Source organism: Rhamphochromis sp. 'chilingali' (genome assembly GCF_963969265.1).
Source record: "Rhamphochromis sp. 'chilingali' genome assembly, chromosome: 19".
Lineage (NCBI taxonomy): Eukaryota > Metazoa > Chordata > Actinopteri > Cichliformes > Cichlidae > Rhamphochromis > Rhamphochromis sp. 'chilingali'.
The window spans coordinates 26941810-26965751 of NC_137946.1; the positions used below are offsets into that span (position 1 = coordinate 26941810).

Consider the following 23942-nt stretch of genomic DNA (forward strand, 5'->3'; position numbering starts at 1 on the left):
ACAAACCTCATTTATCGAAAAAGTAATTAAAGTGATCTGGGAGTGCAAAATTGTAACTTCTAACTGCAGCACTAACTAAGCTTGTGCCAGCCAAAATGCCAAACTTGAGCCTTCAAGACAGTGTTCCAGAAATTAATACATTTTAATTTTATATACAGGGAAGGGGGCTGGGGGCCTTAGGGCCTCAAAAATAGTATGACCATCCCTGCTCTTCTGAAGCATTACATACAAGTGGGTGAAATGATTAGTATAGTTTTCAAATTTTCAAAATACAAAAGAAAAACTCTACAAAAGAGACTAACGCCAAGCTACTAACACCACACACAGACACCTCCTAACCAACCCTGCAGCAGAACACAGCGTTAAAAACACTTTCCCGCCCTCCAATAGCATATTCTGAGAGCTATTCAATAGGCTGTGAGGCACGTCCATTACAAATAACAGTATTTATCAACACTGGTAATAAATGAATATGGTAAATAGTACCCTCCCTTTCTCGCATCTCATTAAGTGAGTCCCGTTGTAGCAGCTATAGGTGAAGCTGCCTCTATCTCTGCCATACTGAAGCAGGTGTCCAACATGGCGAACGCTCGCAGCGGCTCTCTCGCGACTATTCTCTTTTTATTCATGTCTTCGGCGGCTCTTCACAAAGGTAGGACTTTTCCCGCGGGTGTCTAAATGGAAGTGGCACTTTGTTCTTAGATTTCCGTGGATGTAGATGCGAACGAGTGCAATTTGAACAGCGTTCTGGGCAATTTGTGCTTTTGAGAGCATTCGGACGTTACTGTGCAGTTGTACTGTGATGCTGTTGAGCAAGAAGTAACAAAACCTCCCCGTAAAGTTGAATTACTGTGAGGAAAGAAGCCGATGCGCGCGTGGATACATCGGAACCGGCGTTACAGATGCGTTGCCCCTGGAATGCATCACTTTGGTCAGCTCACCATTAGGGTATAGGCTGAATGGCTACACAGCTGGCAACTCTTGGGTTTAAAAAAAATAAAATAAATGCTGATGTGAGAAAACAAATGGCGTGGTGTTTTGGTCGCTTGAGGGATATAAGGATGTATATGTGGCATGCTTAAACTGAGGGTTGCTTATGCAGTGCGCTAGCTTTGGTTTACTTGTGTAGCGTGTTCGGAACGCTGTAAACCACAGAAAACAGCGGTGCGTTCAAGTGGAATAGCTGCAGCCCCGACAACGTGCAATCGGAGGAAAAGAAAGCGCAAACTGCTCAAAACTGTTCATTTAATGGGAAGAAACAAGAATTATCATGTATTAAAACGTGACTCTCCGCATATTAATAACAGCGGGACTTTATGGAAAATTCAGCACAACGGCCTCACACGAATCAGCAGTTTTTTCCTCTCTCCACCCGAGTTTAATCTCTATTTTTCCGAATCTGTTCACTCTCGGCCATCCCGCTGGATGTGGTGTGGAGAGCGCCTAACCCGTTATAAAAGTTGTCTTTTCAAAGAAACAAGTGCCGCTCGTGTATTTTAGCTGAACGCCGAACTGAAAAGCGGTGTCGGAGGAGTCCAGGCGATATCTCAAATCACCGCCTAATGCGCGTAAACTGTTAATGGCAAACAAGGAAAGATTAATTTCACCGAGTTCGCAGTCGCGCTCTGGGCTGTGTTTTCATAACACCGGGACTGGATTTGCTGTGGAGCCATGCATGAAAACATCAAAGCTTTTCGTCCGGGTGTAGTAATCTGAGTCAGAAGCTTTAAAGAAGCGGATAGGATACAGATAAAGCCGGGCGAAAACTGCGACACGATTTCTTTCCTTCTTTCTTTCTTGAACGCTTGGTGATGTTGAGCGCGTAAAGGAAAGCACGGACGTTTATTTAGTAAGAAGAGATAAAGTGCTGGGGCTGTTTGTTGCCAGCACGAAGTCCGCGTTGAAAACTGGAGGTGGTGGGGGGGGTTGTCGTGAGCTACTGGGAAATACACGCTCCGTTTCGGGGGTTATTTATCCTTGGACAGTGATACGCTGAAGCTGTGGTGAAAGCACTTGCTTTGCCGCTTCCACCACCGGCGGTAGTAATGTATTTACATCAAGCCAATTATGTAATGAATCATTACTAACTTAAAGTTAGTGCGAAGCTGTTCGTCTGCAGATCATAACCCCCTTTTATGCTGAGTGCCGAGCCTCGGGGTGGGGGTGAAAATGACGGGAGTGCAGATGTCCTCGTTTGTCACATTGTGGATTATCCACAAGGCTTAATCTACTCTTTGTTTTTTAACCCATTTTTTAAATGAATCAATGTTTTTTTGCTTTCTCAAGTCAGTAAAAAGCAAACAAGGCTGTTGCTGTCCTTTGCTGGACAGTGGGCAGCTGTTACCTTCATGAAAATGGCTCCAGTGATTTCAAACAAAGCTCAGGGCGCACTTGCACAAAGCATATCAATTATTTACCCCGAGCAGAATACTGTAAGCTCTCATTGTGGTTAAGCATTAAAGAGTGGTGATTTCTACAATGTAGACAGTCTAATAAAAGGCTAATAGAAGGCTGCATCAATTCATTTCAAGTTTTATGGTGTTACACAGGTTGGACTCAGACTGCTGGGAAATCACCTCTTGTTCTATAAGAAAAGATTTAGAAGATGGTACCAATCTCTGTGCTCCACTCTCACATCATTTCTTGTTTTCTTGGCAAACCAATGTACTTCCAGAGATAGCTTTTCGTCCTGTGAAATAAATAAAAGTTATAACTTTAGTCGGAATAAGTTATTTCAGGGGAATCAAACAGTAAACAGATATTTAGTAGGCATCATTTTTAAGTTGTGCTCATAGTATTTATCCAAATTCTTTGCTGTTCATATAAGTGGATTTTTTAAAATTTATTTAATGGTACTTTTTTAGCAGATAATAGGCGCTGAGTATTTTATCGCTTTCCACTGCTTTCAGGAAAGTGAGAAAGGTGTTATTTTACTATGATGCGTATACTGAGTGAAACATCAGCGATGATCATGCAGTCCTGTAGTAATTAACAGTTCCAAGCAGATGCACATGTTGTATCCTGCTGTAATTTATGCATTTTTCCATTTCTCTGCATTTATACAGTTCCTTTGTGATTCTGCACAGAAGTGTTTAGTAAGGCCAGTTGTAGTGCAGATTACAGGTTTAGAACACCCGGGCACGGTGCTTTACAGGTGTTTATTAAAGAGCGCAGACGCAGCACACCCTGACCGTAAGCCTGCTGAGACTTGCAAACGTGGTTAGGCAATCCTTCACTTATAGTGAGACGTGTCGCTGTTTTCATTTTATGCAACTGTGTCGTAGCGCAGGTGAGAGCGGGGACTGGTATGTGTTTGAATGCAGGAAAAATGGTTGTTAACATGACTTCTCTTGAATGTCACCACATGTTCAGGCTTGGGTAATGATTATGTTAGGATAAGAGCATTAGTCGTGTCTGTTTTTAAAGGTTCAGTCTCACTAACTGCTGATGGAAAACTGACAGGAGGAGATTAGGTTGTGGCTTGCTGCTTTGTCATAGCGAAACACAAGGTAGAATAAATATTTTATGCTTAACTTAAAAGGTCTTTTTTAGCATACTGTATCAAAAATCCAAATGATTTACTGCCCTAATGTGATACTTGACAGGTTATTCCAAACTGTAAACGAATATCAGGGATAATAAATGAAATAGCAAGGGTGTAGTTTAGTGGGATTCTCTAATACTCAATAGTGTAGCTGAAAAAGAATCTCATTTCAGTAGTTTTAGGCTGTAGTGTGGATTTGAATACAACCTAAACCTGGGATGTCTTTCATTTGACAGCTCATTTAAGATGTTATCTCCGTGCACCCTGCCACTGAACCTGTTGTGCTCCTTACAAAAGATTTATTGGTCGCGTTAGAAAAGCATTTGCATTGTTGTCTCCACTTTAGATTGACCTGAAGGCACAAAGTGAGAAGCTGTTGCATGATTAACACTGAAGTTTACATCTTTCTAGCAGTTGCTGCGCTAACCTAAGCGTTGTGATTAGCAGTCAAGCGTGTCTCTGTTAACCTTGAGTAGGCTCGATGCACTAATAAGTGTTTTGGGTATTTTGGTCCAAAAGTTAAGACGTGCAAAAGAATAAAATCGTATTTTATTGGTGGATATGTTGAATCGATGACTAGCATTAGCTATACAAACAAAAAAACTCATGATCACCTTCACCGTTTAAAAACAAAACGAGGAGCTGTACTGGTGCTGGGATGACTGCAGAGTTTCATTATAGATGCTCAACATGATGCACTTAGCCCAAGCCCTACCTGCTTTTACAGCCTAGACAGAATTACTTCACCGAACAATTTAATTATTTCTTAAAAAAACCCAACTTTTTGTACGAAATTTGTCATGTGTGTTATTACCTCCAACTGGCTACGGTCTGTTTCAGTTACAAAGAAAAGCTGCATCACGCACAAATGAATCATACAGTGTGGTTTGGCTCAGAGTCAAGCTGGTAGAAGCCATACTGCTGGAAAACAGGTGTGTAAATGGACTTGTTCACCGTCTGTACCCTCCAGCAGCCTCTCCAGCTCTAATGAAGAACAATGGCTTTATTCCTGAAGGGAGGGGACCCCAAGTGACCCCCCCCCCCTCCCTCCTCCTCCTCCTGCCTCTGCCAGTCTACAGTGACTCTGCTGGCAAGCCAACAGATGACTGGGCTGGGTCGCATCTGGCCTCTGTGCACTTAGTGTAATCAAAGGGAGAAAAAAGGTTTATGGCCTACTTGTTAGTGATCTGCCAAATGATGGGATGTCAAGTAAGCACCCTGCGATTTCAAATCTCTTGAGGGGATTGGTGGGGGTGGGCGTATGCTGCAATATGCTATTCAGAAAGCAGCCTACCGGCCTATGCATCAAATTAGACTATTCCGTACACATTTTGACAACCTGGGTGTGAAACAAGTGAAATGAGTAAAATTAAAGTGATCTTTGAATATTTATGTGCTCATATTAATTGCTGTTAATGCACAACAGGCCTCAGTGATGAATGCTGCTATTTTTCACTTGCAGGATTCTCGTCTGGCACAGGCCTCTAGCAAGTGTGTGCTAAAAACAAACGCAGACTAATTTAAGTAGTTCCTCTGTGCGGAGCTCAAAGAGGAAAACTGCAAGACTGTGGTTCCATTATGTAAGGTTTAAAAGGGAAAAAATGTCACGTACGTAGTACTTTTTCCACTTTGTGTCCTGACCAGCTTAACTTTGCACACATAAATAAACCTTGATGTGTTACTGTGGCTGTTAAGATTGTTGTATGCTGTCTTCTCACAGTGTGGTCTTGGAGCTGACAAGCAGTGTTGCAAGCGGTGGATTTGGAACGTGAAAGACATAAGGTTGACCCACAGTAGAGACGAGAAAAAAAACTCAGCTTCTAATAATTTATTATGTAATGTCTTTTTTTAGTCTCTTAACTTTGTGGAAGCTCAAATCTGAGGCAGTCTGATAGGTACCATTTTTCCTAGCATTGTTCCCCTAATCTAACACCTCTGCGGTCTTAAAGAAGGCCCAACAGCGTCTCCACTTTCTGAGAATCCTCAGAAAAATGGACCTGAAGAAGGAGCTGCTGACCGTCTTCTACCGCTGCTCCATTGAAAGTGTGCTGACATATTGCATCGGTGTGTGGTTCTCCAGCTGCACCACAGCACACAGAAAGGCACTCCAGAGGGTCATCAACATGGCCCAAAAAATCATTGGACATCCTCTTCCCTCCCTGAAGGACCTGTACAGCACTCGCTGTCTCAAGAGGGCACGCAGCATCCTACGGGACTGCACACACCCAGGACACCGGGTGTTTAAGCTGCTGCCGTCTGGCAGGAGGTTCAGGCTGCTGAGGTCCCGAACAAATAGACTCAAGGACAGCTTTTACAACAGGGCAATAGCCCTGATCAATGTAAATAGCTGACCTGACTGGATACCTCCCTGGACTTTTTAGGGGGAGGTAACAATGTTTAAAACGATAACAATAATATTTATATTTATAACAAGGTGCAATAATAATTAATGTGCAATAATAACAGTGTGCAATACACATACACTTATTCTTCTTTTTTATACTAAGTTAATATACTGTGTTGTGTTGTTTGTTACGTTGTGATGTGTCATATCGTGTCGTGTTGTGTTATATGTAGTGCCGACGTAGGACAGTTTTTCCAATTTCATTGTACTACTGTACTATGTATGACTGTGCAATGACAATAAAGAGTTATCTTATCTTATCTTAATTAAGGTTTATCTAGATTGTGCTTTTTAGAGTAATTGCATAATAAATATGCACTGCACAATGCTGGGTAGAGTGGCACGCTAGATGAGCATTTACCTCTGAAATCTTTACAGGCTGGCCTGTGTTTTATTATTAGACTCTGCAGCTACAGAAACCGATGTATGTTGATGACCGAGATCCACTCAACAGAAGACCACTTCTGTGATTGTGTTCTGATAAAATCCCAGATAATTACATACAAGTGGGGATGATTTTCAGTTTTAATGTCATCCCTGCCAAATGCATATAGGATGAGCACTTCCTCTTTCTGACAATTTCCTCTTCCTCTCGTCACTCCTCCCATTGACTAAATTTAGTCAGTGCAGCTATCATCAGTGACAGCATGGTCTTTTTTTGAAGGGGTTGGGGGGGGTGCAGTCATCACGTGCTGCTGCTTCTGTCTCTTGTCTGTGTTACGGTACCTGGGCTTAGTCACACGTATGAATAACAAATGTGAATGGGCAAGACAGCAAATTCTTATGGAGTTGTTCAAGCAGTTGTGTAAAACTAGTGATTCTCAAACTCTGGTGAAAAAGCAGTGAAAAGCACACACACACAACTTGGCTGCTGTATTTTCAGCAATTTTGTCCTATTAAACCATTTGCAGGACTACTGTGTAAAGGTGCTAGGTATCCTGTTGACCAGCTGTGGAAGTGCACGCCTTTTTCTAATTAAAAAGAGGGAAAAAACTATATATGTCCACATATTTGCATTGCTGAAAAGTCTTTAGTTGTTGGGCCTCATAGCATAACTTGCTTAATATATGACTATCCACTCACCTTGATGCATACTGTGTGGCAAAGATGAAACATCTGAACTGCAGCTTTGTCTACGTCTGTTGCTGACGACAGAGGCAGTGATATCAGTAGATATCCAAGCAACATGTTAATCATGAATTTGGGAAGAAATCCCCACAAGCACACACATACTCACATATCGCTTTCATTATAGTGCAGTAATCATACAAATATATATCTTCTACACAGACATCATTATTTGGATTCACCTCCCGAAGGGCGTTGGTCCATGTCCCTTGGATTCCACTGTCTTGCCAGAAACATTTTCGGAAGCGTAGACAGCAGTCCATTGTGCTCTCCAAGAACTGCCTGGATTGTGGAGCTCCTGTTAAAAAGAGACCTTAGTTTAGGAAGTGGGTCTTTGAATGGCTTGAGCTGGATTCTTGTGTTGCACCAACAGGCACTAAAGGATTTGTGAATACCATGATCTTTGGAAGTCTCCCCAGGGAATTTGACAGCACTGCAGGAAATGCAGGCTAAATCCATCCTGTGTGTATGAAATTGAACTACATTTGTGGCTTCCTTGTGGAGCTGTCCAGGCAATGCTCAAGTTCCACTTCTTCTTTTTCACGTCTGATCTTTTTCACTCTAGATCTGAAGCATTGTGTTGACTGGAAAATGGCCCAGTCAGCTAATTAGACCTGATTAGTGAGGAGCCACATATTGGAGGCCATTAGTGGTAGGATTGAGATAATATATTGAGATAATATAACTGATAACACGGACACTAGTATCTAATATGTATTTTTGGAATGAATATCAAAAACAGCCATGTGCCAACAAACATGAATGAAACTAATGAGGATATAATTGTTTAATCCTTTCAAGCAAAGATTATTAGAAATGGAGCATGGTATTTTATTTAATGTTTATATAGCTACTAGAGATGGACCGATCCGATATTACATATCGGTATCGGTCTGATACTGACCCAAATTACTGGATCGGATATCGGCGAGAAATAAAAAATGTAATCCGATCCATTAAATATCAAAAAAGCACCTCACAAAACTTGCTACACGGCGTAACTCGGCTCATAACCGTAGCACGTCGCTGCAGTATGCATCACGTGATAGAGCGGCTGTGTGTAGCCTCGCTACCAAACCAGCATTTCATCTCCGAGGAAGTGATCCCAGAGAGAAGTAAAGCAAGTGTGTAAGTTCGTCTCTGAATGTCTGTAAAGCATTCCCATGTTAAGCTTAACAACCGACTGCCTCTCTCTCTCTCTCTCTCTCTCCTGCTGCTACTTCAATCGTGAAACTGCTTAACGATCAGCTGATCGGCTTTTCTGTTGCGAATCCATCTCTCTTCTTTGTTTTTGGCCCACTTTGCACCAGAAAGAGGAAACCAGTGGCTGAACAACAGCAGCACTATTAAGCTTGATAAGCTGTTGTTAGAATTTATTTATTATTACTTTCTAGACCAGGATCTTTTTCTAAGTAGCTGACGACTGGTAACTGTGCAGGGGCGGATCTAGCCAAGTTTAGCCAGGGGGGCCAATAGGGCACTAACAGGGAAAAGGGGGCACAAAGACATACTTTTCTTTCTTATTCTCATTCAAAATGTCTAGCTTTTAATAAATAATTATCTGACTCTTACACCTAAAGTTTTAATCTGATGTAAAATATATAGAAGTCCATTACTGTATATAGTAACTGTTAAGTCTAATATACCCTAGTAAGCTAGTACTTTTTCCTTTGGGAAGATACCATCTGTGCAGTCTCCAATTCTGTTGAAGAAAGATGTTGAATCAATTTTATTATTCTTGAAAAATAATTTATTTCTGTGCATTTTCCCCCCTGCATCAAATTAAATTTGATTGCATCGATTAAGCATCATGAGGTGGGGGGTAGTTCCCTATTTTTTTTTTTTTTTTTGCTGGGAGTTTGCAACCCTATTAGTTAGGTTGCTTAATATTTCTGCTAAGTACTCTTTAAAATACCAGAATAGGGAGGATGGAGTAGGTTTAAGTTTATTAGATTGATCACTGTTGCTGAACTGTGAAATATTTTAGGCACAGTGTATTTTTTACATACAGGTATAACAGAATAGCTTTAGTGTTGTTATTTATTTAAACTTGAGAATAAACTTATACAAAATGCAGCAAGATATAAAAAAAAAACATTTTATTGATTAAAAAACACACTATATCGGATTCATATCGGTATCGGCAGATATCCAAATTTATGATATCGGTATCGGACATAAAAAAGTGGTATCGTGCCATCTCTAATAGCTACTAATGTACTTTGTTTATACAGACAACAGTATTCTTACTTCATTTGTAAAAAAAATCTATTAAAAAAGATCAAATGAGCATTAATTATCTAAAATAGGTTATATTTTAGGGGAACCACTGGAATAGATGCATGAAATTGCATTTGAGTCAAAGGAGTGCTGGTGTCGATCAATACCAGTATCAGTATATGGTGTCAGTACAGTAGTACTAAAAGTATGAAAAATCTTTTTTTTTTCTTCAATTTCAGTTTCAATCAAAATTCGTGATTTTTGTTTTGCTTAAAAATTGGCACCACAAAAAACATGTTGGAAGTATATTTTTTCAGTCCTAATAAAATTTACTCTAATAAACTCATTAGTCTTTAATTTAAAAAACCCCCAGAGAGGAGTCTTTGCAAAGTCAGATAACAATCTCAAGCAGTCTTGATCGATTGCAAAATATAAGGAGGACAAAATTCTGAATTTCAGACTCTTTTGTTTATGCAACATCACAAAACCTTTTTAACATAATGGCAAATTGGCTTAAAAATCTATCTACAAAATCACGTAAATATGATACATTGAAAACATTAATATTTGAAATCATAAATGAAATGAATAGAGTTCTAATGAAAACAAAATTAGTATGATTGATATATCGCTGTTGCATAGATGGATATTTATAATAGTACATAGTAATATATATTAAGATTTTCATAAATGTGGGATAAATATAGCATTTCTTATTTTTATTATACCTTTAACACCAGTATGTTTGTATTTTTGAAGTATAAATTGGCTGTAGTCTGTACTGTCTAAAATTGACTTTAACTTTGCAATTATATGAAACAAATAAAAGCAACAGCCAAACGTGGTAAAGTCGAATCATTAAGTACTTGAACAATTTCATGGAGAAATGAATAAAAACAATTGGCAAGTATGTAAATGAAGGTTTTTGTGGGAGTCGACTCATTAATAAACTGATGAGTCATTTCAGTGTAATGTGGAGGGTCGTATCAAGGACAGTGTAACAGCCCTAATAGTAAAGCTGTATGGCTGACTAATCTAATTTGAAATCCCAAGTGAACCATTGTCAATCACAGCAAGAAATGTTTTCCATTCCAGTTTTTGAATTAACAAGAGACAATAAGGGGTCTTTGATTGTCCCCTTCCTCTGACTTTGAGGACTTCATCATCTTGCTGTGCTGTGGAGTCGCAGGGAGGCATTGCTTTGCTGTAATTGGACCCATTTTTCCTGCAATCATACTTACAATAGCCGAGTTCAGCAATGAATGAAAAAGGAATCAATGCAGATCATTTGTGCTTTCAGCCAAGTAAACAATACAGCTGGTTCGGTTGTAATCGTCGGAGGGGAAATGAATGCCCTTCTGAATACAATACAGGTATGTATCAGCTGCAAGAGCACACAAGGCTTGAGTGATCTGGGTTCTTCCATCTTTCATTTTACATAACACTCCAGCTTGTATTACATTTCAGTGAATTTGCTCCTGATGAGACCCTTCAGGCTGTTACACCGTTTCCAGTGGAACTGGATCGTGTCTCCCCACTGTGCTTGGTTCCCGTCCTTTGTCTCATCTATTGTCACTCTGTCTTGACTGATATTTTCTGCACTATTGCCAGACAACTATTGTACAGTAGCACAATCTCATTTTCCCGGTGTCCTAGTTGGATGATGCAGAGGAAATTCATACCTGCTACAAGACAAGAGGGCACTTCTTTGAGCCTAAATCATGGATTGTAACACTGCAAAGCACCACTTAATTCCACTTAGTGTCACAGTCCAATTCTCTTTGGTATGAAAAAGAATAGCACCTCCTTCCATTACTTTGTTTTCCACTAGTCATTATTTAGAGAGAAGAACAGTATCCTTTTTCATTGAGAAAAAATGGAAAGTTGGCATGGGAAATAAGTTCTTTCGCCCAGTGAATCTGTCATTATTTAGAACCACGAGAATTGGCAGCAAACACCTCTTTGATGAAGACTATAAAGAGGATTTTCAATGTGAACTCGGGGGTTTCCTGACTCACAAAGCACCTTTGGTGGAATTCTATGGATGCTTGTGTTCATTCCCACTGCAAGCAAAGGCTTTCTGCAGTTTTGCGTAAAAGCTCAAGTTCAAGTCCAAGTTCAAGGTTCTTTATTTGTCACATGCATAGTTATACAAGTATAACACACAGTGAAATGTAGCCTGACACGCTCCTCGACATGTGCAAAAATTTGGGGGGGGGGGGGGGTGTAGAGGAAGAACATTATATATATATATATATATATATATATATATATATATATATATATATATATATATATATATATATATATATATATACAGACATATAGTATATACACTGGGTGAATGTGCAGTAGTAGCAGCAAGCAGGTGAATTCTGTACATTAATATGAATAGATATCTGACTATTTTACAGGATAGACAATATAAACATATTTAAAATTAAAGGAATTGAAATGTACATTGTGCCTTGGTTTAGAGTGTCTGGAAGAGAGTCCTGTCTCAGTCAATTATAGATGATGTGAGAGGGCGGGTGTGTGTGTTTAGGGCACGGATGGCTTGGGGATAGAAGCTCCTTTTGAGTCTCTCTGTCCTTGCCCGGAAGATGCGGAACCTTCTACCAGATTGGAGAAGTTGGAAAAGCTGGTACTTTTCGGGAACAATTGGTTGAAAATAAGTACCCTTATAAATATTGGGATTTAGATTTACCTTTACCATGTTGTCTACAACTGATCATGTCCGGAAAACATATTTTTCAAAAGAACCAGTTAATGAACAAAGATCAAAAAATAGGGGCGACAGATAACATTAACTTTGGCACGATTACCTTTGGGGAAAAAAAAAGAAACTCAAGGGGAGCTTCCACTTTTCTAGTTTTCAAAGTCAATAACAATGTGAAAGGGTCCTAGCTCTTAAAACTACCATGACCTAGATGACTGAGACCCTAACACCCCTGCTAGCTGACGTTTAGTAAAACGTGATTCTACTTGTTTATGTATGATATCATTAGGTTTGGTGTGACTTAAAAACACACGAAACAAACCCGGCATGTATCCTTTTTTTTTTTTTTACATCTTAATTTACACTAAATATACTAAGACTTAGGTTTTAGTATATCCTGAAAGCAAGCGCTGATCTAATCACTCTTAGTTGTAAGGCTTGAGTAAGACTGCTTTATAACTAAGATACGAAAACCAAGATGCAAAAATATATATATTTTTCTGTACATCAAATAGATGAGACCCATATATAATCACTTGCTAAAATGCAAGGGATGTTTGTGTTTTAGGCTAAATAATAAAATGGAAATAGGAGACCGGTTGATTTGATTTCCTGGAACACAATTAGTCAGGCCTGCACTATCGCAGCAAGTAGGACAAACAATCCCCTGCTCTGTTACAGGCTCTGATCTGAAAGACTTACAATTCAGTTCCCTGTGTATAACTTCTTGTGCTGTTGCTTGAAGAAGACACACAGCAGGATTCAAAGAGTATGAATATTTTAAAAGAATCTTTTTATAAACAATAGGCAACAAAACTCTTACCGAGCCTTACAGCTGGATGGTACATTTGCGGTGGTGTACTTTTCTTTCTTTTCTTTTTTTTTTTTGAAGCTAAATATCCATAAAAAAAAAACATTTGGCAGATTTAATAGTTTAATATAGTTACTATGTTGTTTAATAGATGAGCATATTTCATATTTGTGGCTTTCATTTTATTGTGTAACGATCAAAAAGCAAGTTCTCCTGTAGACATACATCCAGCAAGCACTCAGAGAGACATCGCGTCCTGCTGTGGTGTACAGATACCAATTTGTCCAAAGTGCTTTCACACCATGCACCCAAACAGCTTTAATGGACGTCAGTACCTGGAACCTAGACCTGTTGTTAGGTCATGGCTCTTTGAGGTTTGGCCTCGGGACAAACACATGGTAGTGCTGAAATTGTTGTCCTCCATCCATCCGTTCAAAGGTCTTTCAGGCTGTGGCTATGTTGTGGTGATGCCTGATGGGGGTTTTTCAGCCCAGAATTTAATAAGTGACATAATATTTTTCTCTAAATATTTATTAACTTTCAGCACAACAACAATAGACTTTGTTTTGGCTTTAAAATGTAAAAATGTTTACAGCTAAATAATGATGAAGTCAAAAAATGTCAGACTGATGATATCAACTCGTAAAACAATTTTGAGCTGAAATGTTCAGTTCGTACATCAATAAAAAACTAGATATATGTGAGGGTTTACTAAAAGTTGTTAAAAATACCATGGACAGGGTATGTGTCTCCGACTGAAAATAGAAATGAAAGGAAATGTTTGAACCCGGCCTTTTCCAGAGCGGTTTCTTGCTGCTTTGAAGTGTGTAGTATTTGTTGGGCTTCACTTGGCTGTCAGATTAGTACCTTCTCAACTGAAAATGAAAATGGGTGAAGGAGCAGTTAATCCGCATAAGAATATTTTTTTGAGGATGAGAAGCTGTGGGTCTAGCAATCTGTCTGCGTATTGATTGGTTGTCTGGCTCTGCAGAGTTAACCTGACATGCCAGGATAATTTAATTCCCTCTACATCGCTGATTGCTGAACACAATCCTGTCTTATCTTAGCGCTCCTTCTTTGAGTTACCAACAATGATGATGCAACACGTGCAACACCTGGAAAGTGAAAAGTTGCGTTGCATCAGGAATTTCAGAGGCCACCGTCATTTTGAACGTCTTAATTGGGTGTAGTATTTGTTATTTACTAGAGAGCAATTCTTCAGTGTTGACTCGCAAAAAGTTTACCGTTGTAATTGCACAGTGAAAAATGAATACCTCCCTTAGTGCCCTTAGGAAAAAAACTGGAATCTTAATTTGATCTCTTTATGGGTTATTGCAAGCAACTACACCTCGTGGCCATTCTTTCTTTTGTGATTCTATTTGTTTCCGTTTTTGTCAAATTGGTGCCATTGTGCAAAACTATTACAAATTCATGTTTGGACATTAAACTGCATTATTTTAATTAGCAGGTTAATCGCCAGGCTTGGGGTGTGTTTTCAAATTCGTCATGGCTCACAAAAACATATTTAGTATACACATCCAGAAATGCATATACTATTATATATTGTACATATATTTATTAGTCTCAGATTTAGCCATTCTTATATTTTGCTTGTTTTACGTTATTGTATTTTTGCACAACTCTGTTGCTTGTGAAGCTCGCACACAAGAATTTCACTCACATGTACTGTACCAGTGTATCTGCACATGTGATGTGACAATAAAAGTGATTTGATTTGAAAATTAACAAATGTTGGAGTGTGACACATGAAACAAATGCAACATACAGACATATCATAATAGTAACATACCATAAAAATATTTTTGACTGGGAAGTAAATTAATTGATATTCATTTGCCTTTTTTTGCTTACTTTTAGTTTTTATGACCCAAATGACCGACAGTTCATATATTTTGTTCCTTACTTTGCCTCATAATCTTAATCCTGTCAATTCATTTTTATTTTTACCCGTGCAATTATAAAAGCATATAAACATGCCTCAATCACATTTGTAGCCTTTGTGAATCATCAAGAGGAACTGTAGAAATAAATTGAATATAATATAAAACACCTGCTATAAATACATAACGGTCAGAGTGCATTGTAGAATCCCATAATGGACAGTTTACCTCTGTGTGTTTAATTCTGTAAACATGATTGACCACCTGTAAGTGAATCGTGTCACTTTACATAAAGTGACTTTGATAGTTCATGCTCCAGGCCTGTAGACTGTCAATTTGAAATCTGAGACAATGTGCTTGCTTACCACCTCCTATATAGCTGCTTTGAGAATCCCTGTCACTATACATTCTTCATATAATCTCTGACCTGTTGTACACGATTAGCGGAGGACGGTACTTTGTTCTGCATACATTATTTTACCTCCCACACCAGAAAGATTGGCTTGTAATTGTACTGTTAAAGGTTCAGCCAAATGCTTTCTGAAAGCCAAAGAACAGCATTAAACCTCATAGATGAAGTCATTTTACTCCAAAAAATCAGACATCCGTTTTCAGCCAAGAACATAACCGTGTTTGTTGATTATTAAATAATACGGTTAATACAGCCAACGCACAGGAAATCACAAAACCTCACAGATTAGCCATTTCTTTTTTTGAAGAATATGCCTTAAATCTCTGTCTTCTTTCCTTTTTCCCTTTTGTTATTTCGACATTGCACTTATCAAGTCTATTGCTGTCGTCCACGCCCTGCTTAAAAAACACCACATCTCTACTTTCTCGCACTTTAGCATCGATGCAGCCTTGGCGACGTGGTCGCTGGCTGTGAAAGTCACCACAAATAATCAGAGCAGTCCCGGGTCACCGAAATTCAATTTTGAAATCTGCCCAGTGTGTTCAAATCAGAATATTACGTGATTGATATGAACATCTTTATACGATAACTACAATCCAGTCAGGATTAATTCAGTTGCTGTCCCCAAATGCATTTGTTTGTCATGACGGAAACAATTTGTTGTCAGCTGGTGACTAGTTTTTCAGTTTGCGACTGATTATAATTAAAAATGAAATGTGATACAAAGGCTGCAGCTTGTTTTTGTTAAGCTGTGCTGTCATTGGTTAGTAATATTCAAAAGAAGATAAAGGAAAAAAAAAGAAAAAGAAGGCACATCAGACAGTAAAAATCAATTCATTGCGTCTTCTGTCATCCACAGATGGTGCCACTTCAATCTCCTTTCTATTTTGTCAGGCTAATGTGCTGAAAGATGACAAGGGAGGGTCATTTCAGAGCAAAAATAGCAAAGGCTGAGCGTAACGGCCGTGTCAGTCAGCCTTCTATTTTGTCATATTAATGTTTGGATAAATGACAACTGTGGGACATTTCAGTGGAAAAGTGGCAAAGGTAGCCGACTGTGACAGCAGGCCCAACAATGCAAATTTTTTGAGATTTGATCTCCTACTCTCCTCTGTAAAACAACATCCTAAAAATATTGTGGAAGACACATTTTGTTGATTCATATAAAGTGGAAATAATCTTAATTTCAGGCCCTGAGCATTCTCTTAATATGCCACATATCATTTGGGCATTCGTACTATAGAGAAGAGTTTGTAAAACTGTCAGATGTAAATACAGGGTTTGGTAGGAGCCCATATGGAAAAGATATATATAAATCTTATAAAGTTTGTATCTGTCTTGTGTGAAACTTTTATGAAAACAGATATAAGATCCCTTGAAAATTATATAAATGAAACTTGTATGTTTTGGATACTTCCTAAAACAATAAATGAAAGTAATGAGAAAGTGGCCACTTTCATGAGTAAATCATGTAAGCCTTTTATGATTTACTATATGAAGTAGGCCACATCTTATGCAAGTCTTTTATAAGTTTTTACCATTTCTTTTCCATATGGGAGTGCTCTTTGCAGATGTTGTAATGTCCTTCACAGTTCTCTTCTTTGTTTTTGCTTTTTTTAAAACAATATCTCAAAGATTTCTTTTTAATGGCTATGATTTTAAGGGACAGTGACTCATCAGTAAGCAGTAACGGACACGGCAGATTTTTTGACATTCGCTACTTTAATTAAATATCAAAATGACCAGTTAATCAGCAGCGGACAGGCACCCACAAAGCTGTGGTGGGCTTAATGTATCCGTTGCATGAATTTGTTTTTGTGTACGTTTGCGCATCCCTGGCTATTCATTTATTTTTCGTATCGATAGATTTGTATATACCATGTGGTATTGCAAGCATCGGAGTTCCAAAGGCTACTTCTGAAAAGCCAGGTTTTGTTTTTATCTTCCTTGTCATTCCTTGCATTTGAGACGTCTTCCCATTTCAATATCTAAAAGCATCTGCTCTTTTTGCTGAAGTAAAAAAATGTGTATTTGATAAAGGTTTAAAATGAAAGGAAGGCATTTAATAAAATGATATTGTACATACAGTGTAAAAGAAGAGTTTACAGGTCGTCCCCAGCGTCGTATTGTTGGCCCGCTTTTCTGGCAAATATATAGAGCGTGCGCTGCATCACACATAGATGAATGCTGATTAATTTATTTCGTCTACTCCCATAGAGTGGGCGTTTCAGACACATGGTGGTGTTCATTTAAAATGCAGAACAATTCAGTGTGCCCCTGGCACTTCTGTCTTTTAATTAAGGCCTGTTATCCTGACAAGACTTTCTAAATCTAGAAACAGATTGTTGCACAACTATAGAATTTTAAAAAATTGCTCTCTATATATACTTTTTGAATATCCCTCACTGATCACATTAGTCAAATGGATGCTATCCCGCACAGATTGTAGCTGCTGGGTAAGAACGAGTGTTTTGCTGACTCAGCCACTTCCTATATGATTTTGGGTTCGTTCCAGACAGTAATTTACCATAGCTTAGAGACTGACAATACGTTTCCAGCTGAAATTAATGAGCAGTAGGAACAATTGGACTTTGTTCAATGGAAGCTGGAAAATAGGGCTATTTCAAAGTTGTTGTTTTTTTTATGGCTTTTTATTTATTGAGCAAATGTTGATCTTAAGGTTTGTGATTGAACCTTTGCAGAAATGTTTTGAAGTCCACTCGAAAGTACTTAACGTTTGCTGTATCATGCGCCATGTTAGCGCTGGAGTATGTGTGGGTGCTGCTTGACCTCGCTGTTTTTTTTTTTTTCGGTTTTGCGATGGTAGATTTAGAGCATTAGCTTTTAAAAGGCTAAGGTTTGTTTATCTATTTTTTTTCTTTTACCCTGCTGTATGTTGTCAATAAAAATACATTTTATTGAGCAAACCTACTTCCAAACTCCTTTGAGTCATGAGTAACCAGCAGTGCTGTAGCTGCCATCAAGGACACCAAGTCCGTCTTCTGATTGATTGTTTTATTTCATATAAGCTTACTTCACTTATTTATTTTCTGTGAATTTGGGATTCTTAGTCAAGCTGGTATCAGCTGAACGACTTTCCAAGTATTTCTAAAATCCTGGCAGCTAGTGGATTCCCTAACTTGAAATGTTTACATTCTCCATTCATACATTATAGTTTTATAAAGTCCATCTGTGTTCTCGCTTCAAAAGACGACGAACCGCTGATAATTTAAGCCCGGTTCCCCTCTGACACAGACGGCCCCACATTGCTTCCTTGGACATTTTGTTTTATTAAATTTCCTGCATGTATGGCAGTACAATCAGAGCCCCCTGAGAAACAAGGGGGATTATGGTGCACCCAGACTAGTGTTTGGGAATAATCACTCAGGCCTGTGGAGAGGCAGCCTGGTAATTTTCCTTTCTTGCACTCCCATCAGTGTAGCATCATAATGTTCTCGTATGAAGTAAATAGTGCACTTTGTCACGGCATTTTCACTACCTGCCTGCGAGTGACTGTGATTACAGTACATTTTTGTAACGTTTTATTTGTTTTAGAAATTTTAATAACCTTTAGAGAAGTGACATTTCCTGCTTGAAATCCATAATACTTTAGCACTTCCCGCAGTTTCTTAATGACTGTTTAACTCACCTTAGTCATTAAATACTTGATTCTAGTGTGGCATGCAACAACACTGCTCAGTTTTCTGAAGCTCTGTAGCGTAATATTATATCTGATTAAAATGGGTGCTTTCTTTAGATGATGCTGTAGATGTTCTGTGTGTGACACCAGGTAGGGTGCCTTTACTGTAAAGCAGCGGTCCCCAACCCTTTTTGCGCCACGGACCGGTTTATGTCCGACAATATTTCATAAATACAACAAATAAATACAACAAAATAAAACCAGTACCGGTACCAAAAAAAGAAGATTTATTCATAACACACGGGAAAAGATCCAGGGAAACCAAGTTAATGATAAAAACGATAAAAAACATAACGATAAAACCCCTGAAAATCATACATTTCACACCCGAGCCTCAACTATCGTGGCCCGACTCACGGACCGGTACCGGTCTGTGGCCCAGGGGTTGGGGACCGCTGCTGTAAAGCACATGAACGTCCTGCCTTTAGACAAGTATGTTTTATAAGACTGAACCCAATGATTGAAGAAAGTTATTCACACTGCCTATTTCACTGATAATCAACAAATTCTGCATCTTTCAGCATCTTGTTTATTATATTATCATATGTTTTAGTATTTAAAATTAGGAAGCAATTTCAGTACAAGAATGGAGTGTAGCTGACTTCAAAGTAGAATACCATACAATATTCATTTCAAGTAAGATAGCTTACAGAGCGGTATTAACCTCTTCAGTATTCATAGCAATAAAACTCATGCCGTTTCCAAAATTTATGCTTGAAGCTAAAGTCTCTACATCAGCCAGTATATTAAGAAACTGCCGGTTGTGTTTAGATGCCGTTTCTCTCCTTTAACCCTCCTGCCATCCTTTAAAAAACTCACACCCATCACCCTAGGGACCATTCTCAGCCACGCCATAAAAAGACCATATATCCATATTTTATTCCACTTTAAATTAGCCAACCTTGTAAAACTACTTCTCCCTGAAATATTCATGTAAAGTTTTAATTATATTTTCGTTGTTTTAACCCTTCAAATCCCAGTGTTATTACATGAGCGCCCTGTGTTATAAGCCCCAAAAACCAAAAAACGAAACTAAATATTTCCACAAAAAACCAGTTGAAGTAATATGTGATTGTCATTATAAGTAGGCCTTTAGATGGACCAAAGATTGGCACCAACATACATTTTGACCTGCCATTATTTTGTTTGCATTTTTTTTGCAATTTAAAAATTAAAACTTCAAGGCCCTGAGTCTTCATTGACATCCAAGAAAAGAAGAAAAAATAAAATCATATGATGATAATTTGGGGTTGAAAAATAGCGTTTATAATGGAAGTCAATGGGCAGAAAATGGTCCCCAGGGTGATGGGTGTGGGGATTTCTGCTGCTCAGCCATTTTAGGCTGATTTAAGGAATTCACACTGGAATATTAACATTGACAGGTAAAAACTATCCTGTGGCAAGTTTGGTTATATTCCACTGAACACAGTGGAAATGGCAGCCATTTAACACATAGCAGTGGCACAAAAAGGTCCCAAGAAGGCAGGAAGGTTAATACAGAGAATGGGCTGCCCTACAGGTCACTAGACATAAGAAAAAATCAGACATAGGTTAGGTGTGATTGGACCTTCGTGTATCTCCAGAGATAGCTACAAAAAAAGTCCTTAGCCCATTTGACTTGGGTTTTATGCATCATGCATTGACTTTCTACAGAGATTCACTGCACAAACACAGGCAAACATTGCACTTTGACGTAGGTTGATTCTCTCCATGCCAGGTTAAAATCCGTCTTTTACTAAACGGCTCAATACTATTGCCAACCGATGCTATATTAAGATATGTTAGATTGTCCATTGTGCAGTTAAATACAAAAGTGTTCATTAAATATACATTCATATCTTAATATTTAACAAATTCCAGAAATACGCGTTCTTGGATTTAGATCATTTCAATAGATCATGAAGTCCAAAGCTGTTGTAGCCAATTCCATCTACACTATATTAGGCTATGCCATAGTACGTAGACCTCTTAAATATTCCATCTCTTTGTGATTGTTAAAAATGACATTTCAGCACTACAGGCATTCATGTGCTGCTTTAACAGCCTCCACTCCTCTGGGAGGGCTTTCTTCAATATTTTGACCCTGGCTGCAGGGATTTGCTCCCATTCGACCACAAAAGCATTAGAGAAGTCAGCCACTGATGTAAGACGATAAGGCCAGGTTTGCTGTCAATGTTCCAGCTCATCCCAAAGGTGTTGGACAAGGCTGAAGCACTTTCTATTGTGGTATGAGGCTCTTAACATTGAGATTTTTCTTCACTGGAGTTTAGGAGGTTACTATATCAAACAACTCCCAGATCAAAGTAGATTTAATTGCTGTGCGTGGAGAGATATTTTCATCTTCCTGTGTAGCTTTACATTATGTATTTAGCTTGAGTTTGCTTTAGCTTCCTGCATTTGGGTAACTTAATTGTCGTTATAGTTTTACTGCTATAATTTAGCACTTAAAATTGATTATTATTGCCCTACTTGAAGTACCATGCTAGAAACAAATTAATCACTTTACACCCTGCGGGTTTTAAATAAAACATTGGGAAGAGATGCTGCAAACGCTCCATAAACAAAAGAGGGGAAAGCCTCTGAGGTCACCTGCACTGATGAAAAACAAAGATGACCTTTTCTCACAGTCACATACGATTGCTCACATTTACCCAAACAGCAAACCAAACCTTATGGTTCCCTCCCTGCACTTAGCCTTCATCAAATATTAATCATTTCCAAGACACTGTGGCTTTGTTCACACTCTCGCGCACTCAGGGACCGCTCTGGCTGTTTGAACGCTTGGGTGAGATTACCATTTGGTCGCCTGCTGCCAGAGGTTTTTGAGAGATTTAGTAATTTCAGTAAACTGGTTCTTGGAATTGTCCAGACGGAGAGGTGCAAGAAAGGGAAGGGAAGAAAAAAAGTGAACTTTTCTGAAACCTGAAGCTTCACAGCACAATAGCACTCTAAATCATGAATTAATGATTATGCGTATAGATTTGCTGCCAGTGTTGTTGACAAAGTAATTTTATTAAAATATTTATGATTCTGGAAACACTGAAAATTCATTCCATGTGATAACTTACTTAACAGGAGCACCTTTATGTTACAAAACAACTGTAATCATTAGAAAGGTCATTACGAGAAATACTTGTGCACACAATAATGACACAGTAATCTCTGAGACAAACATTTACTTTGATCAGAAAATGTGTTGAAAATGAACATTTGTATATTTTTGGCTGTTGTAAACGGATCAGGCCTTTACTAACATTAAAATAAAAATGCTTTGACAGCCGTGATAGAGCTCAGGACGGCTGCTGTACAGCAAATGATTTAACTGTAGCTGTATGTGTGTCACCTCACCTGTCGGAGGTGAGCTGACACAAATGCAGCCCGTGCCGTGATGCTTAACACCTGCTTTTTTTCTCCCTCCACACCAAAACGGAGCACTGTGTACACATTCATTAGCATGACGCTGCTTGCTCTCTTTCATCTAGTGTCAGCTTTCCAGAATGCCACTTATGAGCCTATTAGAAGGCATTAATTCAATCTCGTCATTTATGGAAGTAAGGTCTCTGTGAGATTAGAAAATGGGGGAAGATGTGTAACCTATATGTGGTAGAAATGGTAGTAAAAGGGTGACAGAAATCCTAATTTGGTAAAATGCACCATGGGTAGCTCACTGAATTTGAGCTCTTGAGCTGTGTTATCAGATCACATATCTGGTAAAATAAAAAGTATTGGAAAAGAAAGTCATTCCCTGCGAGAGAACAACTTTATTCCCAAGTACTTAAGAAAAGCCAACTTCTTTGCCCTTTGGCCCTAGTTAGCATTGAAAAAATACCACATCCCTCCAATGACATTTGCATGGTTCATTTTTAAACCATCCTCTGTGTACAAAACCATTTCATGGGAACCCTAACCAGCCCCCTCAACCAGTCCTGCAGGAGGGCATGCATTTGATATTGAACGCACTTTATATCGCAGGCTGTCGGTGCAACGCTGAATAGATTTCTCAGACACAGATGTATTTTTGTGCTGCGCACTGGGCCTCGGCTCAGGCTGGATACGGTGTCCCCAAAGAGCAGGCGGAGCACCGCAGCGTTTCAAGAGATTAGAGGTTGGTCAGTCTGGGGAACCAAATCGATACATCCTCTCAGGGAAAGGATTGACGATGCATTGATCCAGACCTAACAGGAGCTGAAGATGCATCAGACCACTAAAAGTAGAGGTCTGGTGATAACAGTACCTCTCAGCTTGATTTCTGAATCACAGGGACCAAAGTGGCATTTATGTGCTCATAAAAACAGTCATTAGGTGTTGAGCAAAATTACTGACTTGGAAAAACAGAACAATATTCAGCAGTGTGTTGAGAGCTTGAAACTCCCACTGGCTTTTGTAAATGTGAAAAATCCGTGGGCATCTAGATTCTCATCACTATTACAAACAAGAACCTCGTTTTGGTTGATTTTTTGTATGTGGAATGATAAATTCACGTTGGCATGTAGTGTTCAGAACGTGTATTCGGTTAGTCGTGTCCAAAAACACCTCCAGGGTTAAAGCTAATACGTAGAGACTGTGTTCTTTGAATGTCTTTGTTTTGAAACGTGCCTTCCTGACATGTTTTATGGCAAAGAACACAAAAAATGGCAAAGAAAAAAGAACAGAGTGTGACATGACTGAATTCTTGTAATAATGGAATTTGTGCTGTAGAAATGTAGAGAAAGACTTGAGGCTTCGGGATATCGAAATGGGAGCAGAATGTTCTTCTGTAGGTTTCATCCAGCTGTACAGTTGAACTCTTGTTATTTCCTTTGGGCAGTGTCAAAGATGATACGTGCTCGTCTTCCAAGGCTGTATGCTTCAACTGCAATTGAAAAAATAATCAGAGTGGCTCCAGGTATCACAAAGTTAGCAGTGATCAGAATTAAGTTTATATCTTAATATTTTCCACTGTTCTTTGCTTGTTTAAACGTCTGTTTTCACATATGTGTGATTACAAGCTGTCCTGTTTCATGTATGTGCAATGTATCCTAAACGGCACAGGCAAATAGCTGCTTGGAAGCTAACAGCCACATGCTAATCTGTCATTAGCATGTGGCTAAAGAAGTTTTTCCT

The 23942-nt window shown here is 38.8% G+C and overlaps 1 protein-coding gene across 3 annotated transcripts in view; it reads left to right on the forward strand.

Moving 5' to 3' along the window:
• Positions 1-511: 511 nt before the first annotated feature.
• Positions 512-23942, forward strand: part of cadm1a (cell adhesion molecule 1a) — a 501479-nt gene continuing 478048 nt past the window's right edge. For 2 of the 3 annotated variants that reach the window (XM_080866462.1, XM_080866464.1), the window contains exon 1: positions 512-652. In XM_080866462.1, the coding sequence (XP_080722588.1) occupies positions 580-652 (73 nt within the window). In that variant the 5' untranslated portion in view covers positions 512-579. The remainder of the gene's footprint in view (positions 653-23942) is intronic. The other variant, XM_080866463.1, reaches the window with a different exon arrangement.